This window comes from Zalophus californianus, chromosome 12 (assembly GCF_009762305.2).
Source record: "Zalophus californianus isolate mZalCal1 chromosome 12, mZalCal1.pri.v2, whole genome shotgun sequence".
Taxonomy (NCBI): Eukaryota; Metazoa; Chordata; class Mammalia; order Carnivora; family Otariidae; genus Zalophus; species Zalophus californianus.
Window position 1 is genome coordinate 21,793,784 of NC_045606.1, and position 24,615 is coordinate 21,818,398.

Sequence of the window (24,615 nt, forward strand, 5' to 3'; positions counted from 1 at the left end):
TTACATTTGTAAAGTGGCCCACTTATTAATCAGTATTTGGCAATATGCTTTTATAAATAATTAAAGATACTTCCTTATCTCTGAAATCACCCATTAGTTTTTATCAGGTCTTTAATCTTGTTACTCATTTCTGTATCTGATTAGCAAGTCTGCATCAGAAATTAGTCATAGATAATAAACTAGCTTTATCAAAAATTTTAAATTATCAATTACTGGTTACTTAATACTTTCTGTGCCTTACTACCTAATGAAAACAGTTGTGATAAAAACTGTATGCTTCAAGTATTCTGGTTGACGTTAGTGAATCAAACATTTTTGGAGTGCTTTTTATAAAACAAAGCAGACTGATTCTTAACCTTTTTTCTTTCTGAATTTTTTTTTCTTTTTATTTCTCTACTTACTTTCTTGCTCTACTCTTTCAAAACATTTTTACTTCTCCTTCAAACAGATAATTCTCCTCCCATAAATAAATCCCTAATCAACACACTAAATATTATATTCATGGTGCCCCATTCTATTATCAATAATTATCAATCACCTGTCTCATTCATTCAAGATATTTTGTTACATGTGGTAAGAGTGGCAAAAAAAAATTGGTTTTTGTCTTCTGTTGACTTACGGTGCATTTGAGAGTTATGACTTACTTGAGAATATTAAATACATGAACATTTAATAACACAGACAATATTATACATGCTGAATAGCAATGTAAAATTTATCATCATGGAAATAAATAATACCTCACTTTAGGGACAAAGGGATCACTCTAAATAGAAGGCTTCAAAACTAACATTTGTGGAGCCTCTGCTTTGTACCTGGTTTGTATTAAAAGCTACAGTGCTCATTTAATTTTCAGTGTCTCTTTAAGATAGATAGTTTTATTCCCCATTGCCGGAAGACTAAACTAAGGGTCAGAGACAAGGTAAGCCAGCTAGAAGGGGATAGAAATGGTGTTTTCCTGACACTTGGTTGAGTAGGCTGTAAAGGAAAGTAGGATACAAGGTAGACACATAATCAGAGTCTAGAGGGACAAAGAACAAGCTGTGTTTAGGGACTAGGGAGGAGCCCACTGTCACTGGAGGAGAGGGTTATGGTAGGGACGAGTGGAGAACAGAGTCCAAAAGTAGCACATTTGAAGACAAGCTTGCTGGTGAAGGGATCTGAACTTTATCCAGGAGAGCAGTGGAAGTCACTGAAGGACTTTGGTCGGACGAGTGAAAAAAAAGCTCCCTTTAGGAAGATTCATCTGGAAAATAGGAAAGGCCTTTCAGATAGTGGTCAATTAGGAGGCTCTTTATAGCAAACAATGTGTGGATGATAAAGTCTGAACTCTGATGATATCCTGAGAAGAAGAAAGGGATACATCTAAAACATTTGAAGGCAAAATTGGCAATCTTAGTGACAGAGGATAACTAAAAACAAATCTGAAAATTTCAGGATACTTGGCTGTAAGGATGGCTATTACCATTCTTTATTCAGTGAAAGTTATTTTGAATTATTAAGTCAAACTTTTACTCAAAAGTATTTATTTTGTACGATAACAACTCCTAGGAGAAAAGTAAATTGATTAGAAATTATTTAACTTGTGCCTTTTAGTTTTTCACTTTTATACCATAGATTATCTCAAAAATAAGAGTTGGCAATTATCTTCCTGGTATAGATTATTTATTAATTTTACATCAATTCATTGAACTTCTGTTTGAAAAACAAAAACAGTAAATACATGAGATCTACTCTTGCTAAAAAAAAAAAAAGACTAGAATAAGAAAGTAACTCCATTAAACACATTAGTTAAAGTTGGTTAATATTCACTGATAATATAATACCAATATATATACTGATAAAATAATAGCCATACGAACTTAGGCTAGTCTCTGCCTGCCTGAATTTTGAACTTTGTATAAAAATTTAGGAGGAAACCGACACAACCTTTGCATGCAAAACAACACTTGAGCTGAGCTGTGAAATCAAATAAATTTTGATATGAGGAAATTTTGTTATTCCTTAAAAACTAACATATTTTTAATGTTTTGCTCTCAGTCCCACTGTCATTTGACGGTGTATTTGTTGTTGTAGCAAAAAGTAGCAATGTATGGTTCTGATAGAACCCTTTGAGTTGGAAAGGGTACATAAATTGTATTAATGTCAAAGAATATCTTGATTTCAGGATGCCCCTAAATCGGGTACTAGTTGCAGCTCTCGCTGTTCAAGTTCCAGACAGGATTCTGAGAGTACAAGGCCAGAATCTGAAACAGAAGATGTATTATGGGAAGACTTGTTACACTGTGCAGAGTGCCGGTCATCTTGTACCAGTGAGACAGATATGGAAAATCCTCAGATTAATCCAAGTGTGAAAAAAGAATATAGAGACGACCCTTTTCATCAGGTTGGTTTACAGCATTGGGTTATTTGGGGCTCTCAGTCCAGCTTTTTTAAATGTATGTACAAATTTTATAGAGGTGAAAAAAAAGCTTACATTCAATTAAAGTAGAATTCCTATGGGGTTTTTTGTTTGTTTATTTTGTTTTTTTTTTCCTTTTTATGTGAGCTGTGGTCTGGCTTCATTGGAACATAGAATTTCAGTATTTATATTATGGTTTTGTCTGTCACCTTGCAAACGTATCTTCCTGAGAGTTATTATCACTTCACCAAATAACCAGTGTGAAAAATACTAATGAAATATTTTACTTTTTTTATACTACATCTTCAAAATCTATTGTGAACCTTTACAGCACATCTCATTTGGATTAGCCACTTTTCAAGTGCTTAGTGGCAATGTGTGAGTAGGGTGCCATATTGCACAGCACATGTCTATGCCATATCTTCTTTTGAATCTCCCACCAGTATCTCAAATTTAACCAAAGACCCCATCTTCCCTCATAAATCTGTTTTTCTTATGGCTCTCAAAATCTTAGCGAATGACGTCTCCATCCATGCACTCACCAGTCCGGAAACCTGTGGTCATTTAAAATCCTCACTCTTCCTCTTCTTTCTCTTACGTAACTTCTCATCAGATCCTAATAATTAAACCAACAACTAAGCTCTTAGAAAATTAAAGTTAGAAGGGACCTTACTTAATCTGCTAAAGGGTAGCTACCAAAGAACCTTCTAAAAACCTATCATATTTAATAATGAAATTATAGGAGTATTTCTGTTAAATGCAGAAACATGTCAGAGATACCCATTATCACTGCTTTTTCTATCAAAATCCTACCAGTTATGTTTGTCTGTCTGGTTGAACTTAGACTGATTTAAAGTCCACAGTAAAGAGCAAAATGTTGAGCATAACTAAAACAATTTTGGAGAAAAACAGGGAGACTTTCCCTACTGGATACAAAATTTTACTTTAAAAGTATAGTAATTAATAAAGATAGTATGGTATAGTTGTATGCTATGGCCTGAATGTTTGTGCCTCCCCCCTCCCCCCCATCAGTTCATATGGTGAAACCTAATGCCCCAGGTGATGGTATTTGGAGATGGGGCCTTCGGAGGATGATTAGGTCTTAAGAATGGAGCACCCATGAACAGGTTTAGTGCCCAAGGAAAGAGACCCCAGAGAGCTCCCTTGCCCCTTGCACCATGTGAGCCTACAGCAAAAAGAGGGTAGTCTATGAACCAGGAAGTGGGATCTCATCAGACACCAAATCTGCCAACACCTTGGTCTTGGACTTCCCGGCCTCCAGAACTGTAAGAGATAGACGTCTGTTGTTTCTAAGCCATCTAGTCCGTGGTATTTTGTTATAGCAGCCCAAGCAGACCAAGGTAGTATATAAACAAATAGACCAGTGGGACGTAATAGAAAACCCTGAAGTAGTACGTGTCTATATGGATCCCTGATATATGACATAAGTGGCATTACGACTAGTGGGAAAAGGATGGACTCTTCAGTATATAGTTGTAGGCCAAATGATTACACAAAAATATATTGCAAATAGTTCCTAAATGTGAAGAAGCAAACTTTAAATTATTTTCGGGAAAATATAGGAGAAAAATTTTAGTTACTCTCGATAAGAGAAGAAATTACGTTTTATTTTATTTTATTTCATTTTATTTTATTTTTTAGACAGAGAGGGTAAGTGGCAGGTTGGAGGGCAGAGGGGGTGGGAGACAGAGAATCCCAAGCAGGCTCCACGCTCAAGAGAAGAATTTTTTAAAGAAGATACAAAAAACACAAGCAAACATCAAAAATGAAGGGATTGATAAGTTTGAATACTGAAATTTAAAATTTGGGGCTGCAAATTAAGCCATAAACATTGTTAAAAGATGGGGAAATAGAATTGAGGGAAAGTTGTGGTCCCCACCCCCTTGAGATGTGACATATTCAAGCATATGTGTACCTGGGAAAATCAGGAGGGAAGGACTGAGACACACTGGAGAAAACATTGTTGAGTATGATTTCTTAAGATTCTGGAGGGGAAGCATAATTAGGAAGTTTTGCCTTCAATAGGAAGGAGAACACATCTTCTGCTGAGATAGGAGGAGGAGGAAGTGCCCAGAGAAAGCAGGATGATGAGGGTGCAGGAGGTCTATTAACAGTAAGTGAGATGATAGGATTGGGGGGCTTGTAGATGGTGGTGAAGCCTCGAAGTTATCATTTGTGGGAAATGGAGAGTATGTGTGCACATGTATTCAAGTCAATGAACATATTAAGAGTCACGCTGCCATATTGTTGAGGGTCCAGCTGGAATCTGAAACCATGAGTTTGTGGTTATCCAATCCACACAGTTGAGTGATACTCTGTGGAACACAGTTGCGGTAATCAGTAATAGCAAACATTTAAAAAGCATTCACTGTCAGCCAGGCACTGTGCATAGTAGTCCTGATGCATTATGTCATGTAATTGTCACAACCTATGACAATGCAATGTGTCTTGTATATATTTATTTTGTAGATGAGAAAAATTGAGGCTTGGAATTAAATAATGCACCCAAAGTCACACAGTGTAGGTGCTCAATAAATAGTTGCAGTTCAAGGTACAGGAGAGGCCAAGAAGTAATGGATATGGTAAGCATCTAGATATGTTAGATTGAGAAGGAAATGAAACCAAGAAAGGAGTGATAGATTGAAGGATAGATGTGTTCAGAAGTGTTTTAGAATTGAAGGTTTGAGACACTCAGTAGGAGGGGTTGTGGTTGAAGACTCAGTTCAGAAGTCGAGCAATTCGGTGTGTTGACAAGATCCGGGCTGTGGCCATGGGAGTAGCTGAAGGTCCCTGGATTTTAAGAAGTAAAGAAAACAATGAACAATCCATGAGAATAGGGTGTTAGATGAGTCATCTGGAGATTCATCTACGTAGCTGAGTGTAATAACTGGAATTGAAATTTCGGAAAATGCCTGAGAGCTATTTTCTCAGTGATACCATAAAGAGGCATAGACGCAGGGACCATGTGTTCTTTTGTTCATTGTTGAACCACACAGTGCTTGGTACATAGTAGATGTTTAAATAAAATCAAGTGAAGGAAAGGAAATACATTTTTTTAATGCATGCTATACAGAATAAATTGGCCCTAAATCTGTCACACCATTCTGCTCCTTTTTTGATAAGATTTTTAATGTTCTAGTCTGCATATTAATTTTAGTATCATAGGCTTACATTGGTTTTGCTTTTGGATTAAAGACTTGATTTTACACACATTTAGTATTCTCAGGCTTCTAAAAAATAACCTCAATATTTTCAGTTTTAATAGTAGCCATGTAATGGAAATTAGCTCTCTTTAATGAAGAGCTACCAGTATTTTTTCTTATTTGACTGAGGTCTGTATTAGGTTTGGAGGACTGTTTTCTGCCCACCATAAAGACTAAAAAATCCCTCCTTATGAAGTAACAATGAGCATTTGAATCCATGTGTTCTAGTCAGGTTGTTACCAAATTTGTAGTTTTGTTTCGTTTTTTCTTTTCTTTTTTTTTAAAGATTTATTTATTTGTTTGACAGAGAACAACACAGCGAGAGAGGGAACACAAGCAGGGGGAATGGGAGAGGGAGAAGCAGCCTTCCCGCAGAGCAGGGAACCTGACGTGGTGGGGCTTGATCCCAGGACCCTGGGACCATGACCTGAGCCAAAGGCAGACGCTTAATGACTGAGCCACCCAGGCACCCCTGTTTTATTTTCTTTGGCCATAGTAACTGAAACATTTCTACAGCAGAAAATCTCTCTCCTCTAATCATGGCTGAGTATATAATGAAGTATGAGGCCATGTTCAAGTGAAATTCATTTTTCAGTAGGAAAAGCCAGATTTTAATGGGTACAGCTCTGACAGGTAGAAACTCCAGTAAAGCAGCTGTCATGGTGAATCTACTTAAAACATGCCACCATTTAAGTGTTAAGGTTTTCAGGCAGTTCTGGATGAACACAGAGCAAAGCAGTTGAGATTTTGAATGAGGATAAAGAACAATCATTAAAAGAGTTCCAAATTTTGGTTTGAAAAACACTAAGAAGAATCTATGTGATAAAATTATAAAATGGAATTATTTGCTCTGATGTTTTCCTTGAGCCTTTTTGAAAAATGTTTCATGTGATGTTTTCTTCATACACTGTAGGCAGTACATGTTTCAACAAGACTGTTACTTCAGAATATATTTCACACACACAGATATAGGGTTGGTTGGTTGTTGTTTTTTTTTTTTTTCAATTAACTCTTTTTAAATTCACCAGTTTCTAGTTGCTCTTTTTTCTCCTGCCTTCTGGCTTTCTAGAAATAGGAAGATGATATCAAATGCTAGTTAGAGTAACTGCAAAGGTAGCTGGGCAAAATGAATACTTCTGGAAGGAAGGTGAAGAACTTCTTGAATTCCTATTTCTGTCTCCAGATGGACCTTCTTGATATGCTTGCTTCATGTAATCAGGAAGCCTTCAATTAATTCACTGTTAACAGACTGAGAGTTTAAAAAGATTAGGAGCCTGTAAATCAGTGGTGGAAGCCTTGCCTCTCAGACTTCATACTCTGTATTCAGCTTGTCCCGCTTGTTCCTGGCTTTGTAGTTCCGTTCCATTTCATAATTACCTAGATTTCCATGGGAAGTTGGATATGTGTTTTGGTACAAATTAATTCTATCCTAGCTAGAATATTTCGTGGAATATATGTGGAATTAAGTGGATAGTTAATAACTAGTATTTTACAGTTTTTAAGGCTCTCCAGTAGTGAAATATATGCTGTGATGGTTGATGTAATATTAAAATACTAATCTTTGGAAAAAAGATAAATATTTAGAGGAAACGTCTTCATAGTCAAATAAACTAAATGTAAAAGAGCTTTGCCAATAATATGGCTACTGGCATTACATAAAGAAAGTTAATGTTTAAGTCAGAATGATAATAACTTCCCATATCTGTTTTCTTACATATTATTAAAGTATTATTTTATATCTTTAATCAAAATGAATCAATACAATTCTATTCTTCTTACAGGAAAATATTATATTTCTTAAGTTTTCCAAAAATCTTTACCATATTTTAATCACATTTTTATTCTTCAGAGGATAAATATAACTATAGTAGATTCTTCTGTTCATTGTTAGAAGTTATTTTAATGAAATACGTTATATAAATAAGTTAGCAATACTGTAATGTAAATAGAGTCATCCCATTTGGGGTCTAATCTTTTAATGTTTACTTCTTTTATCAATATCTGACAATGTAAAGATTAGTGTTGTATTAATTTTGTTGCTATCTTTAATCCCCAACTATCCTATTTTGAAGTTTTATTTATTTTTTTTAAAGGTTTTATTTTTAAGTAATCTCTGCACCCAAATGTGAGGCTCGAACTCACAACCCGGAGATCAAGAGTCCACCGACTGAGCCAGCCAGGAGCCCTGCAGTTTTATTTTTTAAATTATAAATCTAAAACAAACAAAAAACCCCAAACTTAAGTGTCTGATCCTTTGTATTAAGGCTTTCAATTTTTCTTTTCTTTTTTTATTCTTGCAACATTGAGAGATGCTTTATTCTTGGGAGAGTACTTCTAGTTCCATGTGCTTCCGTTTGCAATATTTACTCTAACGAAAAAAAAAGTTAAATCGATCCTTTGGGGAATGGCTAGACTAAAATGTCAGAAAAGTAACTAAATCAAATACTGAGGCTGAGGGTGTGAGGGAGAGTCTCTTTCAGGATGAGATTTGTGTCACTGTTTAGTCTTCCAAAAGGTTAAATCATACCTGTCATGTGTTTTTGTATTGAATGACCATAAACTTGAGAGTCAGTAAAATGAACAAATTGATCTCCATTTGTCTTGAAACATTAGTATATTAGTAGCTATGTAGACAGATTGACAACTGAGTGCTTTTGCTGACATATTTTAGAGGTTTTTTGAACAATAGCTTGCCTAACTAATATCTGTTACAGGAAGTTAACTTATATGCTTTTTATAACTGTAATTTCATATGCCATCTGCTCAGTGTATATGCTAATTAACATTAAGATGGAATTTTAATGTCACTGATTTTGGGTGTGTGTAGATACACATATACCCATATATATATACCCATATATGTGTTCTATTTATAAAATATGGTAAGTGTATTCACCAGTTTGTTTTTTAGTATAGTTTATATATACACACACATTTTATTTATGAAATGTGACGAATGTATTCACCTATTTCTGTTTATTTTTTGTAGAGTCATTTGCCCTGGCTCCATAGTTCCCACCCAGGATTAGAAAAAATCAGTGCTATAGTGTGGGAAGGCAATGACTGTAAGAAAGCAGACATGTCCGTACTTGAAATCAGTGGAATGATAATGAACAGAGTGAGTTTTTAAATTCTATTCTTTTAGTTCAAGAATAAGACAGTAATTATTAATATATTGAATAATTACCAGGAGGTTATATTTACAACTTATTCACTTCTTCAGCCTGAAAAAGACAGTTATTTGTATTTGGTGCTCTGACTTGGTGATTTATCACCAAACCACTGTCATCTTTTAGTGTTTTCATTCTTCTCACCAAGAGTAGATGGTGCAATCTAAAATTTCCTTCTTTTATGCTTAATTCTTTCTTTTGCTTTTCATGGATCAAACTGAGGAGCTGCTAGATACACAAGTGTTGATGAAGGCTTATTTTCTCCTGTGTCATCCCTCCTGCTTCATTTATTTATTAGTACCCCAAAAATTCCAAAATAGAGTATTTGTCTTGATACTTGCTTAAATATATAGAAGTAATGCAACTAGTGGTGTAAAGATTGTGAGTAGTTTGAGGAGGTAGAGTACAAACACTATGGGTTTTAATTTCCATTTCTATTAAATTGTGTCTTTTATCAGACACAGTTTTTAAATTTTATCTGATTCCTCTGGAAGCTAGTCATAATTTAACTTGCAGTTCTAAATTTCTTGTCTGTTGTTCATTGTATGAGAACTGTGGTGCACACTTTCTGGAGGACAGAAATGAAAGTAACTGCTCTAGAAATTGATCTCTTTCCTATTACTTATGCAGAAGGGGTCTCTGGAGATTTGGGTCTAGTTGGTTCTCCATACCTTAACTGCCTGTGAACCAGCAGGTCATTTACAGAATGTATAATATGATGATAGAAAGTTAGCTGGTATTTAAGATCCCTCATAGTCCTACCAGTCTTATATTTCCCATTATTTAATTTCCAATTTCCTTTTCTGTAATTCCCCTTTTTCCCCCTTTCTTAATTTTTCCCCCTCTAACATACTGTCTCTTCTGAAATGGTTTTAGAGTTTAAGGAGATATCCATTTGTATTTTGTGCTCTTTGAAGGAAAATACAAATTGCAAATTTATTAAATAAGTAGAATTCTTAATTTTTGTTTTTATGAACTGAGCTTAAGTGGATATGAGATCTCATTCTTTTTAATATTAAAGTATATATGAATATTTCTAACTTTTGAAATAATGAGATACATAGAATTTTTTTTCCAGATCTAGGTAAGACCAAGATAGTTCATCCTTTTGCATCTATTTAGTGAATTAGAAATCTGATAATGAACTATTTTTAACACTGAAGACATAATGACTTACAGTTTCCCTGTAATATGCTCTCCAAACTTTGAGTAAATTTGAATTTCATTATCTCATATGTTTTAACAAAATGTTTCATATGGCTATAAATAAAATAATGCTTAATAAGAATTCATTTTACTGTAGATAAAATTTGTGTACTTTTTTTTTTTCTTTTTTTCTCTCTCTCTGTAAAGGTGAACAGCCATATACCAGGAATAGGATACCAGATTTTTGGAAATGCAATCTCTCTAATCCTGGGTTTAACTCCATTTGTTTTCCGACTCTCCCAAGCTACAGACTTGGAACAACTCACAGCACATTCTGCTTCAGAACTTTATGTGATTGCATTTGGTTCTAAAGAAGATGTCATAGTTCTTTCTATGGTTATAATAAGTTTTGTGGTTCGTGTGTCTCTTGTGTGGATTTTCTTCTTTTTGCTCTGTGTAGCAGAAAGAACTTACAAACAGGTGGGTATAATATAGAATTCTGAGTAGAGAATATTTTATCCTTTTCATAATATTTAAAGAATTACTGAAGTATTTTAATATTTCATAAATCATTTTGACCTGCTAATTATTTTCCTGTTTTGTTTTTGTAGTACTTAAGACATGTCAATTTTTGTTTTTCTGTGGTAATCTACTTGAAAATTAATCCTTACCCTAATCTTTTTTAGCGATTACTTTTTGCAAAACTCTTTGGACACTTAACATCAGCAAGGAGGGCTCGAAAATCTGAGGTTCCTCATTTCCGGTTGAAGAAAGTACAGAATATAAAAATGTGGCTATCTCTCCGGTCCTATCTTAAGGTAGAATGACAGTGATAAAAGTACTCTTAACATGCTAACTCCCTCTGAGAGTTTCAGTCTTTTTGTCAATATCTATGTATATCTAAATGTATAGTCACCTGTGTACTAGTGTGGTGCTGTGTGGCCATACTTAGAGTTCTTTTCAATCCATATGCAGAAATCCAAAATAAATGTTTAACTGGTTCTTTAGAGTAAAATACCTGAAGTCTAAAAGGCTTAAATACATTTTAGGTAGATTATTCAGGATCAGATTATCCTAAATATATCTTTAAAAAAATTTTTTTTTAATTGAAGCATAGTTGACATACAATGTTACATTAGTTTTGGGTGTACAACATAGTGATTCACCCTCTCTCTATGTTGTGCTATTCTTACCACCAAGTGTAGCTACCATCTGTCACCGTACAGCACTGTGACAGCGCCACCAACTATATTCCCTAACCTCTGCCATTTATTCCTGTGACTTACTCCTTCCGTGACTGGAAGCCTGTACCTCCCTCCCCACTGCACCCGTTTTGACCATCCTCCCAACCCCCCTTCCCTCTGGCAACCAGCAGTTTGTTCTTTGTATTTATAGATCTGATTCTGCTTTATATTTGTTTATCCATATGTTTTGTTTTTTAGGTTTGACATTTATCTTTTTTTTCGTAAATCTCACCAACTTCTACTCATTAAAAAGCTTAAAGATTTTGTTTCTACCTAGAATGGTTATCAGAAACCAGCAGAGGGAGCCCACTGCTTAAAAAAAGAATTAAAAAAAAACTAATCAGTGGGTAGCCTCACTGAAGTGGCCTATTACTATTTAAAAATATCAGCTTGCAATTCTAAACCATTTTTCTCATGCTGTTCTTTTCCTTTAATCTTTTTAAATAACTTTCCTAATTATGGAAGTAAGATATAAAAACTCAGGAGGGAAATGGGAAACACCTAAATTAGGTTTAGGAAAGCACTTCTTCTGAGGATTATTTCTTTGTTGCATTAAGACACAATGATTTTCATTATTAATGGAGTAATCAGGTCTTAAATAAAGTTGACCCAAAGACCAGAAACACTCTGATATACCTAGATCTTTATTTTTTTGAAGTAACAATGAAAGAAGTAAAAAAAAAAGTTTGCACTATTTGTCTACCCTTCTATTTAAAAAATTCATTATTCTGTTCATTGATTTAACTTGTTAGCCTCCTTTGGGAAATGCTAAAAATTGGCTTCGATTATTTTGCCCACTGTGGCTTTTCTGTTGTATGGAGGGATGAATATGATCTTTGTTATGTAGCTTAGTAAGAAGCCACCTGGAATTCCTCCTCATTATCAACCCTAGGTAGGTGTTGCATTCTTTTGTACATTGTTTTTTCTACTCAGTAAGCATTTATTTAATGTTAACCATGTAATATCCACTACTGATGACATGAAAGTCCTTTATTTTTAGGAGCTTACATTTCAGTGAGGGAAACATGTAGCCTGGACCTAGGAATTATCCTTGGTATTTACTTCCCTCTCTTGCATTTCCAACATCCAGCTTAACACCATTTCCCACCCTTTCTACTTGCAAAATATATCTTGGGTCCATTTTCTTCTCTTTGTTTCCATATCCACCACCCTAACTGAAACTGTCAGTCATCTGCTTTGGGCTGCTGTAGTTGCCTGTTAACTGGCCTCCCTGCATTCCGGTTCCCTCCTTCCAGTACATTCCTCAGTCTGCCACCAGCAATCTTTTCAAAATGTAGATTTCATCATATAATTCTTAAGACTTTTTAAGGTTCCCCATTGCTCTTAGGCTGAAGAACAAAATCTGAATAGGGCCTGTAGTGCCCTTTGTGACCTAGCTCTTGAGGATAGCCTCTCCTTTCATTTTGAAACACTTTCCTCTCTCCATTCCAGCCACACTAGACTGCTTCAGTTCTGTAATTGCAATATTATTTTTCCTGTTTTGTGCTCTTGCACTTGCCTTTTCTTCTGCCAGGAACACTGCCATGTGCCATCATGCCCTGGCACCTTATTTTGCCATAAATACCTCTTTATTAGGGAGATCTTCCCAGGCCATCTTCCTAACCTGTAACTGAGAGTTGGTAGTGTGAAACGGGAAAGATCTCCCTAAGGAAGTAATATTTACACCAAATTCCCTACCAGTTTTCTTAAAGCATCCTTTACCTTTCCTTTAATAGCACTCATTACAATTGATCACATAGATCTGTGGTTATAGGCTTGATGTCTGGCTTCCTGCTAGTTCCTGTGAAGGGTAGGGACCATGTCTGTTTTGTTCTCTGCTATATTTCCAGTACCTAACACAGGGCCCTATTCTGAGCAGGTGCTCAAGAAACATTTGTTAAATAAATGATTAGTGTTTGACAAAATATTTGGAATGAAATGAAATGAAAAATGTGGAAGTTACGCCAAGAATTCTGTGCTATGTATTCACCATCTTGACTGTATTGCAATCCTCAGGAAATAGTAACACTTTGTAATTAAAATTCATCTGACAAATTAGGTATATTTTCAACATTGTAAGCTATGATCAACCTGCAGGGATGGATCAACACTGTAATTGAAAGCATGGAATTAGCTGCTAATTAGTAAATATATTTAAAAGTGTTTTCCCTTTTTTTCCCCAGCGTCGAGGTCCTCAGCGATCAGTTGATGTAATAGTTTCATCTGCTTTCTTGTTGACTATATCAGTTGTGTTTATCTGTTGTGCCCAGGTGAGTTGACTTGTTCCAATGTGTAAAAATTAGATAATCACATCTATAATTATTTAGCTCCAGAAGGCTTTCTAATAATAAACAACCAAACTAATAATACTTATAAACCTAGTTATACAAGTTTTAAAATTGACTTTTTGCAGTTTATCTTTTTTCAGTAGAATTAATGAATGTGTTTTATTCATCTCTGTGTATGAACAGTGGCTAGCATATTCTCAGATGTCTGTTGATTGAATATATAGTAATTAGTTTTTACCCACCATTCACTTGGTTATCTTTATTTCCCAAAACAAACTTATGAGTGACTAGAATTATGAGATTGTTTCAGACTGTTTTTCATGGATCTCTGCTTTATTCACATTTAGTATTAATTCTTTCATTTTATATCTGGATTGTCACTGTGACTTGACTGCCTCAGACTCTGAAAAAGAACTCTCATTGTCCAAGATTAGTCAGGAAGCACAAAAATATCTCAGGATAGTCTAGGTTATAAAATTAAACTTCCATTTCAAGTAATATGACATACTAGATTACCTGAAGATTCTTATGCTTTAAAACACTAATGCTGGGGGGAAGAAAAAAACTTAGCTTTTTTTTTTTCTTTTTAGATTTTATTTATTTATTTGAGGGAGAGAGACAGAGATAGTGAGAGAGAGCACAAGTGGGGAGGAGAGAGAGAGAAGCAGGCTCTCTGCAGAGCAAGGAGCCTGATGCGGGACTCGATCCCAGGACCCCGGGATCATGACCTGAGCCGAAGGCAGATGCTTAACTGACTGAGCCACCCAGGCACCCAAAAAAACTCAGCTTTTTAATATACTTATATAAACTTTTTTATACACATACTACATATCTGAGTTTATAAGACAGTAAGGGGTCAAAAATGAAGATAAAATTAAAAAACAGCAATTAAGTATATGTCTTAATGCTGTGGCAGCCCTCAGATAAAATGAGGTACATTGTCAATCTTAGTATCCTAGAGACTTGAGATTTTATGTCCACAGAAGGACAGAAAATGAGGCCTCAGCCTGCATACCTCCTTATACATGCTACCCCTTAAAGGACTACAGTCTCAGTTAAAAGGTAGAATAAGAAAAACAGCCTGCTCACCAGCACAGGAGGGCAATAAGAAAGCTCATCTGACTCTGCCTGGACTGACAAGAACGAGGGGGTTAAGTCTCTCCTCTAAGAATATGTAACTGTAGGTCGGCACTTATTATAGGTTCAGGGTTTAAAATGTACATTACAAATCTTGTCCTGTAACCTCTGTGTCAAGAAGTTAATGTGAACAGTGGGCCTAGGTTCCTGCATACCTGGATACTTGGCAGAAGCAAAACCAAGATTGTTCTTAGGGGGATGGGACCTCCACCTAGGCCTCCTAGGATTTCCACAGATGAAGCCCCTTCAGGTTTCAAAACACTGTGAAGAGACAATCCATCGTGAGTGAGTCAACAGACCGACAAACAGCGGGATTAGATGTCCAGCTACCTCAGACGGTAGGCTGCTCAGATAGGAGCTGCAAGACAAAGACATAGATAACACGATGGAAAAGGACAGACAGCTCTTCAGAGAAATGAAAAATACAGTTACTGACATTTAAAACACAATAAACAATAAATAGCAGATTGAAGACAGCTAAAAATAGTGAATGGGAGATGGAAGAAGTTACCCAGAATATAGGACAGAGATAAAGGGATGGAAATATGAAAAGGAGATTGAGGCAGATGGGAGATCCAATAAATACCCAGTAGGAATTCCAGATGGAAAGAAGGAGAGCAGTATTTGGAGAGATGATGGCTAAGAGTTTTTCTGTATTGATAAAAGACATTAGTTTCCGATTTAGGAAGCACAAGAATGAGAAGGAGCAATAAAAGTAAATCCACACTTAGAGATGTTGTGGAGAAGTGCAGAACACCAAAAACAAAGAGAAAAATCGTAAAAGCAATGAAGAGGAAAAGACTGATTTTTTTTTTTAAGATTTTATTTATTTATTTGACAGAGACATAGTGAGAGAGGGAACACAAGCAGGGGGAGTGGGTGGAGAAGCAGGCTTCCCGCTGAGCAGGGGCCCCGATGCGGGGCTCGATCCCAGGATCCTGGGATCATGACCTGAGCCGAAGGTAGACACTTAACGACTGAGCCACCCAGGCGCCCCGAAAAGACTGATTTCTCTACTCACAATTCCTTATCGCATCTCAGCCATTTCTTCCGGGTTTAATTTCCATGTTCCTGGAGTACATGTTGTAGTAGTTCTGACTCTTAGGAACATAAAACCTTTCTATGCCTATCAATAAAAGACACATGGATCATAATAACTCTGAAAGGTTTTGAATATAAGGTAGAAAAAGCCACTGCAGGCAAAAGAAAGCTGGTAAGTTCATATTAATATTAGATGAAATAGACTGTAGTCTAAGTACAAGGGATAAAGGGAAACTTGACAAAAATTGAAAGAATAATTCATCAGGAAGATCTAATAATTCCCACCTTGCATGCGTGTAATCATATAACTTCAAATATATGTATAGACAGCCAAAATCAATAGCACTAAGGTGAGAAATTGTAGAAATAAAACCTCATTCGGAGGTCTCAACACATTTCTTTTAGTAATTGACAGATTAAACAGATTAAAAAAAATAATGAATATATGTATGTAAGCAACAGTTAAAATTTTGTTCTAAAATCAGAGAATACATATTCTTTTCAGGCACAAGGATAGTTTATAAAACTTTCCCATGTACTTGGACACAAAGTAATTCTCAGCTGAGACCATTCAGGCCACTCGATCTAACTAATGCAATTACAGTAGGAAACAATGACAGCAGCAAGAAAACTCATGCATTTGGAAGTTTTAAAATGTACAATAACAAGTGTTTAAAAAGAAAAAGCACAGTATATTAAACCATAAACTAATGGCACAGTTAAGTTTCTTTTTAAAAGAATGCTAATATAAGTTACCATTGAAGTTGAAAGCTTCGGCGGACAATTTTGTACAAATGCATAATTTATTAAAACTGACTCAAAACATAATTGAAAATCTGAGGAGACCTATAACTATAAAGCAGTACTGATTCAATAGTTTAAAAATTTGCCACCAACAAAAATCCCCTAGACCCACGTGGTTTTACAGTTGAATTTTGCCAGTTATTCAGATAACAGCTCGTTATATTTTTTTTAAGATTTTATTGGTTTATTAGAGAGAGAAAGAGCACGAGCAGGGGGAAAGGGCAGAGGGTGAGGGAGAAACAAACTCCCCGCTGAACAGGGAGCCTGATGCGGGGCTCGATTCCAGGACCCCGAGATCATGACCTGAGCTGAAGGCAGATGCTTAAATCAACTTAGCCAACCAGGTGCCCCTAAACAGTTAATTCCAGTCCTACACAAAACATCTAGAGAATAGAAAAAAAGGGAGTATTCCCCAGCTCATTTTAGGTGACTAAAAGAATCTTGATACCAGTTGACAGGAGAGACAATATGAAAATGGAAAACTGTGAACTAATTTTCCTTGTTAACTTCATTGCAAAATATTAGGGAGATGAAGCCAGCAACTTAGTAACAATAAATATGCCATGACCAATATAGTTTATCCCTGGAATGCAAAGATTTTCAATTTGGAAAATACCTGAATCTGGTTTGAGCTCCTTTAGTTGATTTTTTTTTTTTTAAAGATTTTATTTATTTATTTGACAGAGAGATAGAGTACAGGTAGGCAGAGAGGCAGGCAGAGGGAGAGGGAGAAGCAGGCTCTCCGCTGAGCAGGGAGCCCGATGTGGGGCTCGATCCCAGGACCCTGGGATCATGACCTGAGCCGAAGGCAGACGCTTAACCGACTGAGCCACCCAGGCGCCCCTCCTTTAGTTGATTTTTAAAGGAGGAGAGAACATCTGATCATCTCAACAGGTGCAGAAAATAAATTGGTGAATTTTAGTGGAGATTCATAATACTGGAAAGTATGTTCTTAATCTGATAAAGTATATCTTTAAAAAATTAGAGCAAACATTGTTCATATGATATTTATTACCTTAGGGGTATTTACTTTAAATTAGGAATGAGACAGATATCCTCTCTACGACTTCTAGTCGTGGGTTTTGCTTATATGTTTTATGTGTTTGAAATATTCCATAATAAATGTGGAATGTTTTTAAAATGTACTACTACATTCATGATCCATTTGTATGAAATAAAATGTTATTTCCTTTTAAAAAGAAATTGTTTGAATCACATTGCTGTTTCCTGTTGCTTTTTTCATACACTTTTAGTTGCTTCATGTGCATGAGATCTTCCTTGATTGTCACTACAATTGGGAGCTAGTAATCTGGTGCATCTCTTTAACGCTTTTCCTCCTAAGATTTGTTACCCTTGGATCAGAAACAAGTAAAAAATATAGCAATACCTCAATATTACTTACCGAACAGGTGAGAATGCATGTTTATTCTGTTATAAGTTAATGTCTATAATCTACATATTAAACTAAAAATCTTTTCATTTACTTCAAGTTTTTTAGGAACCTGTTAGATTGCATTTGTGTTACAAAACAAAACTTGAAATTTGATAGAACACAAGCCTCATCTTCAGTGTTCCTGCCTTGATGCAGATTTCATATCTAATCTGCTGTTTTTCTGTTTCACTTTTATATGACAAGAAGGAAGTACTATTTATAGAAATGATGAATTTTAAGCCATTAGTGGGATATATTTGCTTTGCAGTATAGCAGAGCCATATTTGAATAAGTATGAATTTTTATTCAGTAGGAAGGGTAAAGCATAATAATTTTGATGGTTAACTGTATTTTGTATGAATTTGTTTAATATTTTCCTTACCATTTCATAGGAATTATTCAGAGAAACTTACAGCCAATGTAAACTTTTTTAGTGTTTTTGTCAGGGATAGTTTGATTTTAAAAAATCGGTAATCCTGTCAAAGGAACTCAATTAAAGGGAAAGGGGAGAGGAACAAACCAATTGATTTACTTTGCTCTAGTTCTCACTTATTCTTGAGGTTGCTTTTGCTCTGGAACTAAATTGTTTCACCTATTATTAAATAATGACATCCAGTTTGCCTTTCTTGTGTCAGCTTTCATTATATTTGAAAATTTAAATAAGTCCTTGTTTTCTTATTATAAAATAACATGTTTATTGTAGGAATTTGGACTATAAAATGTAGTTTGAAGGAGAATATTAATGTCATCTGTAATCTCAATAACCAGAGAACCACCACTAATATTTCAGTGCCTGTCTTTCAGTTCCTTTTAAAAATGAGTATTGTAATTTTTTAAAATTTTATTATGTTATGTTAGTCACCATACAGTACATCATTAGTTTTTGATGTGGTGATCCATGATTCATTGTTTTCATATAATGCCCAGTGCTCCATGCAGTAAGTATTTTTAACTATTTATTCCTTTTTTATAAAAAGATAAACCTCTACTTGAAAATGGAGAAGAAACCTAACAAAAAAGAGGAACTGACACTAGTGAATAATGTTTTAAAGCTGGCTACTAAACTGCTAAAGGTAAAAATGAAATTGAAAATGGATATAATGTAGAATATGCTGTTCTGATATTATAACTGAGTCTTCTGTTTGCAGATCCTACCTTGTGTTTGGTTTTTATGATTATCCAAACTGTTTCCAAATTATATTTGAATACATTTATGCCATGTACATTTTACTTACTGTAAAACGAATCAAAGTAATCCAAATCATCTCATTTTGAAATTTTAATAACTTTTAAAAATTTAAGACTATAATAATGTTTAAAGTATTGTAGAGGTTGGCATCTTTGGAAATTTTACCTCCTAGAACTTAAAATAGATTTCAAAAAGGGAGATTTAATGTTAACTTGGAAATTTTCTCATTTTGTATTTCTGAGAGCAGTCTTCTGCTTGGCCTGAGTTAGCTTAAAAAGTAGTAATACATAATAATTATAATAAACATATATTATCAGTAAACATTAAAATTTTCAGATCACTTTTTGTAACAATCAAAAAGAATATAATTTCAAAATATCTGATTTCATAATAATAACTCCTTGGAGGTAATTCAATAAAATGTTTTTAGCACTGCTTTGCAGTGTTGGTAATGCTTTTCTTTCTTAAAAGGAAAATGTTTAAAATCTCAATTTCTATAGCAAATTGAATGAATTCTTCAGAGAATGGTACAAAATTAGTTGTGTCTCAATGTTACGATTATTTCTTCAGTCAATTAAAAAGTCTTAATGGGATACACTGCCTCACAGCATACATTTGGCACCGACAAGGTTCTGAAGAGGTGGGTGGGCTTGTCTGGTGCATATATGGGTAGTATCTTCAGAGTGTAGGCACTATGCTAGACATGATGAGACTTAGAAGCAGTTTCAGTCCCAGAGTAGAGAGAAATAGGAGATAACTAAAGTACAAAGCACAACAATGTGATCCTTTTTGATCACACACAGTCCTACACAGTCTTCTACTCAGAAACTGGGGACTTAATATTGGTTGTTCCCTCTCTCTCCCTCTTCACTGCCAAGAAATTCTGAGGCCCATTGATTCACCCCTCAAATAGTTTCCAGTACATCCCCGCTTCCCTGTCAGTCCTGCCCTAAGTCAGACCCTCATTGTCTCACTATCCATTGAACCTTCAAGGCCTTCCTGCTTCTAGTCTCCTGGCTCTCCAGCCCATCCTCCACATTGCTTCCCCTCTGCCGGTGGTCTTTCTCACCTGCACATCTCATACACTTCTCCCCTAATTAAATTCCCACCGGTGCCAGTCTGTCAGTACAATCTGCATAAAGAATGACCCTTACCTCAGTGGTTTTAGAAATTTGAAGGACTTCTTTCCTTGCACTTGGGCTCTAAAATGCTGAGCAACCTGTAGCGATTCAAAGGTGCCATGTTCTTATGTGTCTTACGGAATGCCTGTTCTCTCCTCTCTCTAGGGCCTATACCTTTTATACACACCTCTTCTATGGGAGGCTCACAGTTGAATTGTTTATTTTGCATATCTATTAGACTATAAAGTCCTTCAGCACAGGGACTGAATCCTCATTTCCCAGAGCCTAACACAGGGCCTGCCATATAACTTTAAATCTGAGAATCAATAAATCAAAGAATATTAAATCTTTGAAACAGTCAGTTCTTATATTCGAAAAGTAATTGTCTCAAAGGGAAGTTTATGTATGTATGTATTAATAATGGCAGAAAATTTGGCCAATTTTCTAATTTTTCCAAAAATCTTCCATTTTCTCTTCTTACCTTAGAAAATGTTTCCAAACCCTTGGTAGCTACTGGACCAGTACTTTACTAGTCATTCATTTGAGACAGGAATTAGAGTTACAAATTTAGGTTATAGAGTTCTTTTAATGAAAATCATTTCTAAAAAAAAAAAAACACAAAATGTATTTACTTCTTTCAAGTTTAATCAAGTTTATCCTTTCTAAAAGTACCCATAATTTGTAACTGTTTTTTGAGACTGTTTTTGAAAATTCTCATTGTATATCACCTTGAATTAGTTTAACTGATAATTCTTTTTTTTTTGCTTTTTTTTATTTTATTATGTTATGTTAATCACCATACATTACATCATTAGTTTTTGATGTAGTATTCCATGATTTATTGTTTGCGTATAACACCCAGTGCTCCATTCAATACGTGCCCTCCTTAATACCCATCACCGGGCTAACTCATCCCATTAACTGGTAATTCTTAATGAGTTTCCAGGCTCATGGGTTTTTTTTCTTCTGCTAGGAATTGGACAGTCCCTTTAGATTGTATGGGCTTACAATGAATCCACTGCTTTATAACATCACCCAGGTTGTTATCCTGTCAGCTGTCTCTGGTGTTATCAGTGACTTGCTTGGATTTAATTTAAAGGTAAGACCTTCCCCCTATTTTTTATTTCTTAGTGCCCCCTCTTATATTCCGTGACATTTATTTTACCCCATTACTCTTTTGAGATCACCTATGTGCAGTGATGAAGTCATTTTAATAATACTGTACGCAGAGAATGAATAATATTCTTGGTTTATAATGCTGACAGAACGCCTAGTTTGGAACAGTGTTCATACAAATAGGACTCTTGTATAGAATAAGTAAAGGGATTTATTTTTACTTATATAATCTGAATCTAATTTAGGTGATAAAAAAAGGAAAAGAAGAGCCTATTTCTTTTTTTAGCCAAAAAATGATATTTATTATATAGCAGTACATACCTCCTCTAACATATGCACAGCTCTTAGTGAATCAGGTGTAGATTATTCATATTATACCAGTAGTATGTATATATTGCTACTTCTCAGTAAAAGAAAGCAGGGGAAATCTGATTTTCACTTTTTTATTTTAAGGTGAATTCTTGAAAACACAGGGATAAAGGAGTTTAAAATAGTAGCACCTACTCTTGTTTATGAATGAAATTTAGATAAAAGCATTATGTTATGTAATTTAGTAATTTGCAATATTAAAACTGACTCTAATGGTTACTACTTCTGTTATTTTTTCACTAGCTATGGAAGATTAAATCATGACAATTCAGAGAAAAGAAGATGTAGCCTCTTTTCCAGAATAAGAGTACCAACTAAGCTGCCTGCAAGCAGTCACTGACTCTTTGCTTCAGGAGTCTCAGCTGGGAAATCGAAGTGTTTACATCAGACTGTCTTGTGCAATTCTTATATTTATTTTACTTGTTCACTGTTTTTTTTTTACATTTATTTTAGTCTTTATATTTTATTTCTAGCATTGATGTACTTAGTTGTTGCAAGGGTGATAAAACTGATATCCAGATACTTGAGATCCTGGTAATTGTTCATAAATAATTGACAAAATAACAAATCGTGAGACTAGAAGCCATTGCTAAGCACTGTTTCTCTACCAATGCCGTGAACTTGCCTTACTTGAAAGGAAAACTTCTTTAACGTTGGAATATTGCATTGGACTCAGCTAGACACAGAAGGTATCTTCTTTGGTAAATCAAGATCCAGTCAAGGTTTCTTTTGAATTATTTTGGAACAATGCCAGGATCTACACTGATTAAGCTGCAGTTACACACCCTTCAGTATTAATATATATGGTATTACATAACAGGTCAACAAGTGCTCTTTGATGATAAAACTCTTAATAGAGCAATAATTGTAAATGGTTACCATACTGTAAGATATTTTGATAAAAATTAACTAGTAATAATTGTATTTATTTGAAACACTGGGCTGTTTGCACAGCTCCAACTGTGCATGCTCAAAATGTGCACTTTTTAAAATTGTTACTTTTAAATGCGTATCTTTATATGGGATATGTTATAGTGTACTAGGGCATGATATGGTATCCTTTTGAGTGAGGTATACACTCATCTCACAAGTGAAGTGCCTATTGATATTACTAAAGTACATTATGTTTACTCAAGTAAAATAATTTTTCCCCATGGTACACTATAGTGTATACACACTCAAGTGAACAACTTAAGAATAAGGTTAAGAACCAATAAAATATTCCTCTGATTGCTAGTTATTAAAACTATATCCAGATTTTCAGAAAAGAGCTTCAGTTTGCAAATTCTATCTTCTAAACTTAACCTGGTGCATCCCCCTTACCCCCAATTTTATAAGGGCTATTTTAGATGCTTTTAACCTGGAAAGTTACCTACTCCCCCCCCCCCCCCCGCCATCACACACACTCACCCGCAATTTGCCAAGTGTCCAAATGAGAACTTACCATGTCGGCATGTTAGGTAAATAGAGCGAATATGATGGTATCTTACATTGGGCCTTGATTTTAAGTTGTTATATTTGTACAATCAAGAATATATTAGGAATTACATGAAACATGAAATGTTTTTGCAATTTTTTTTAAACTGGGTATCTAGTTTCTAAAACAAAGAAATTATTTGAAACAGTATAGAATTTTCTTGGTGCAAGGTGTATCATGTTGAATATCCTCACATTTTTTACCATGTTTTAGGGAATTTAAAATAATTAATTGTAAATGATTTATTTGATTGGTGCAGTTTTAATCCCCAAATCATAATCTTAAGATCAGGAATGCGTAGAGAACAGAGCCATGTCATAATATCACTTTGCTCTTACCATTCCTTTTGATCAGCCTCAATTCAGCCTCATTGTGTAGTGTATTTTTTTTGTGTAGAAAACAACAAAAGCAATTTGTTTTATTTGCCTATGTTCTCATATGTTTAATAATGACCAAAGTGCATTCTGAGTTTTTTCAAGGAATGTATTACTGGAGCTTTAAGAACATACTTATTTTCTCATGTGAAAAATTAGGCTTTGTTTGATATGTTTCTTCTTCCTCTATTGTCTAATGTTGAGGTTGTTTTTAGGAATTATATTTTATAAACTTTTTCAGAATAAGGTACATACCTATACAGAACTTAACATTTTGCACAGAATATATCAAATATATTTTGAGAAAAAAAAGTACAGCATGAGTTCTGTTAGGAATAAAAGATAAAACTATTGTATCTCACAAAAAAAACTTATTTCAGAATGGAAATATTTTTGAGAAAGGTAGCTGAGTATGCGTGTTTTGGATTGAAGTTCATTTTAACTTAGGGTCGGGAGTTGATTTGTTGAGTACAGTATACCTCTCAACAATCTATAAATAATATGAATGATGTCACTAACATGGGCAGCAGTAGAATACCAAAAGGAAAAAGTTGTCATTTTAAGCAATTTCAAAACATTAATGGAACTGTTTCAAAGCAGAAAAATTGACATTTGCTGCTTTTAAGAATACCATGAATGTAAGAAATCGAAAGAAATTGTAACATATCACATAATATAGAAAAGGCAGTTCAAAGATAGAATTGTGGCAGATGTTGTGTGTTAACTGTTGTTTCTTTGCCACATGTGTTGTATTTGAAAGTTTGAACAGCAAGTTTAAAATAAAATATTCTATGCTGACAGTGTTAAGCTGGAGGTGTTTTCTGTTTTTTTGTTTTTCCCATTTGCAATCCATATACATTTCTATGGTAATTGTGTATTTACTCTAGCATGAACTTTAGTTATAACTCTTAGATTTCAGGAGAATGGAAGTAAATTTTTTTAAACTCCCTGACATTTAAGATTTTGTTATGATTCTTAACATGAAAGAATAATAATACATATGCAGGTCTTTCATCACCAAAATGCTACCATATCATTAATTTTTTCTTTTCTTTTTTTTTTTTTTTTGCTTGTTTGTTTGT

General features: G+C 34.7%; 1 protein-coding gene across 3 annotated transcripts in view; it reads left to right on the plus strand.

Annotated features, from left to right (window-relative positions):
* Positions 1–24,333, plus strand: part of PHTF2 (putative homeodomain transcription factor 2) — a 112,789-nt gene extending 88,456 nt beyond the window's left edge. For all 3 annotated transcript variants that reach the window (XM_027574515.2, XM_027574516.2, XM_027574517.2), the window contains 9 exons: positions 2,168–2,386; positions 8,615–8,743; positions 10,149–10,421; positions 10,628–10,759; positions 13,369–13,455; positions 17,709–17,864; positions 18,865–18,960; positions 21,171–21,296; positions 21,926–24,333. In XM_027574515.2, coding sequence (XP_027430316.1) covers positions 2,168–2,386; positions 8,615–8,743; positions 10,149–10,421; positions 10,628–10,759; positions 13,369–13,455; positions 17,709–17,864; positions 18,865–18,960; positions 21,171–21,296; positions 21,926–21,946 — 1,239 coding nt within the window. In that variant the 3' untranslated portion in view covers positions 21,947–24,333. The remainder of the gene's footprint in view (positions 1–2,167; positions 2,387–8,614; positions 8,744–10,148; positions 10,422–10,627; positions 10,760–13,368; positions 13,456–17,708; positions 17,865–18,864; positions 18,961–21,170; positions 21,297–21,925) is intronic.
* The last annotated feature ends 282 nt before the right edge of the window (positions 24,334–24,615 follow it).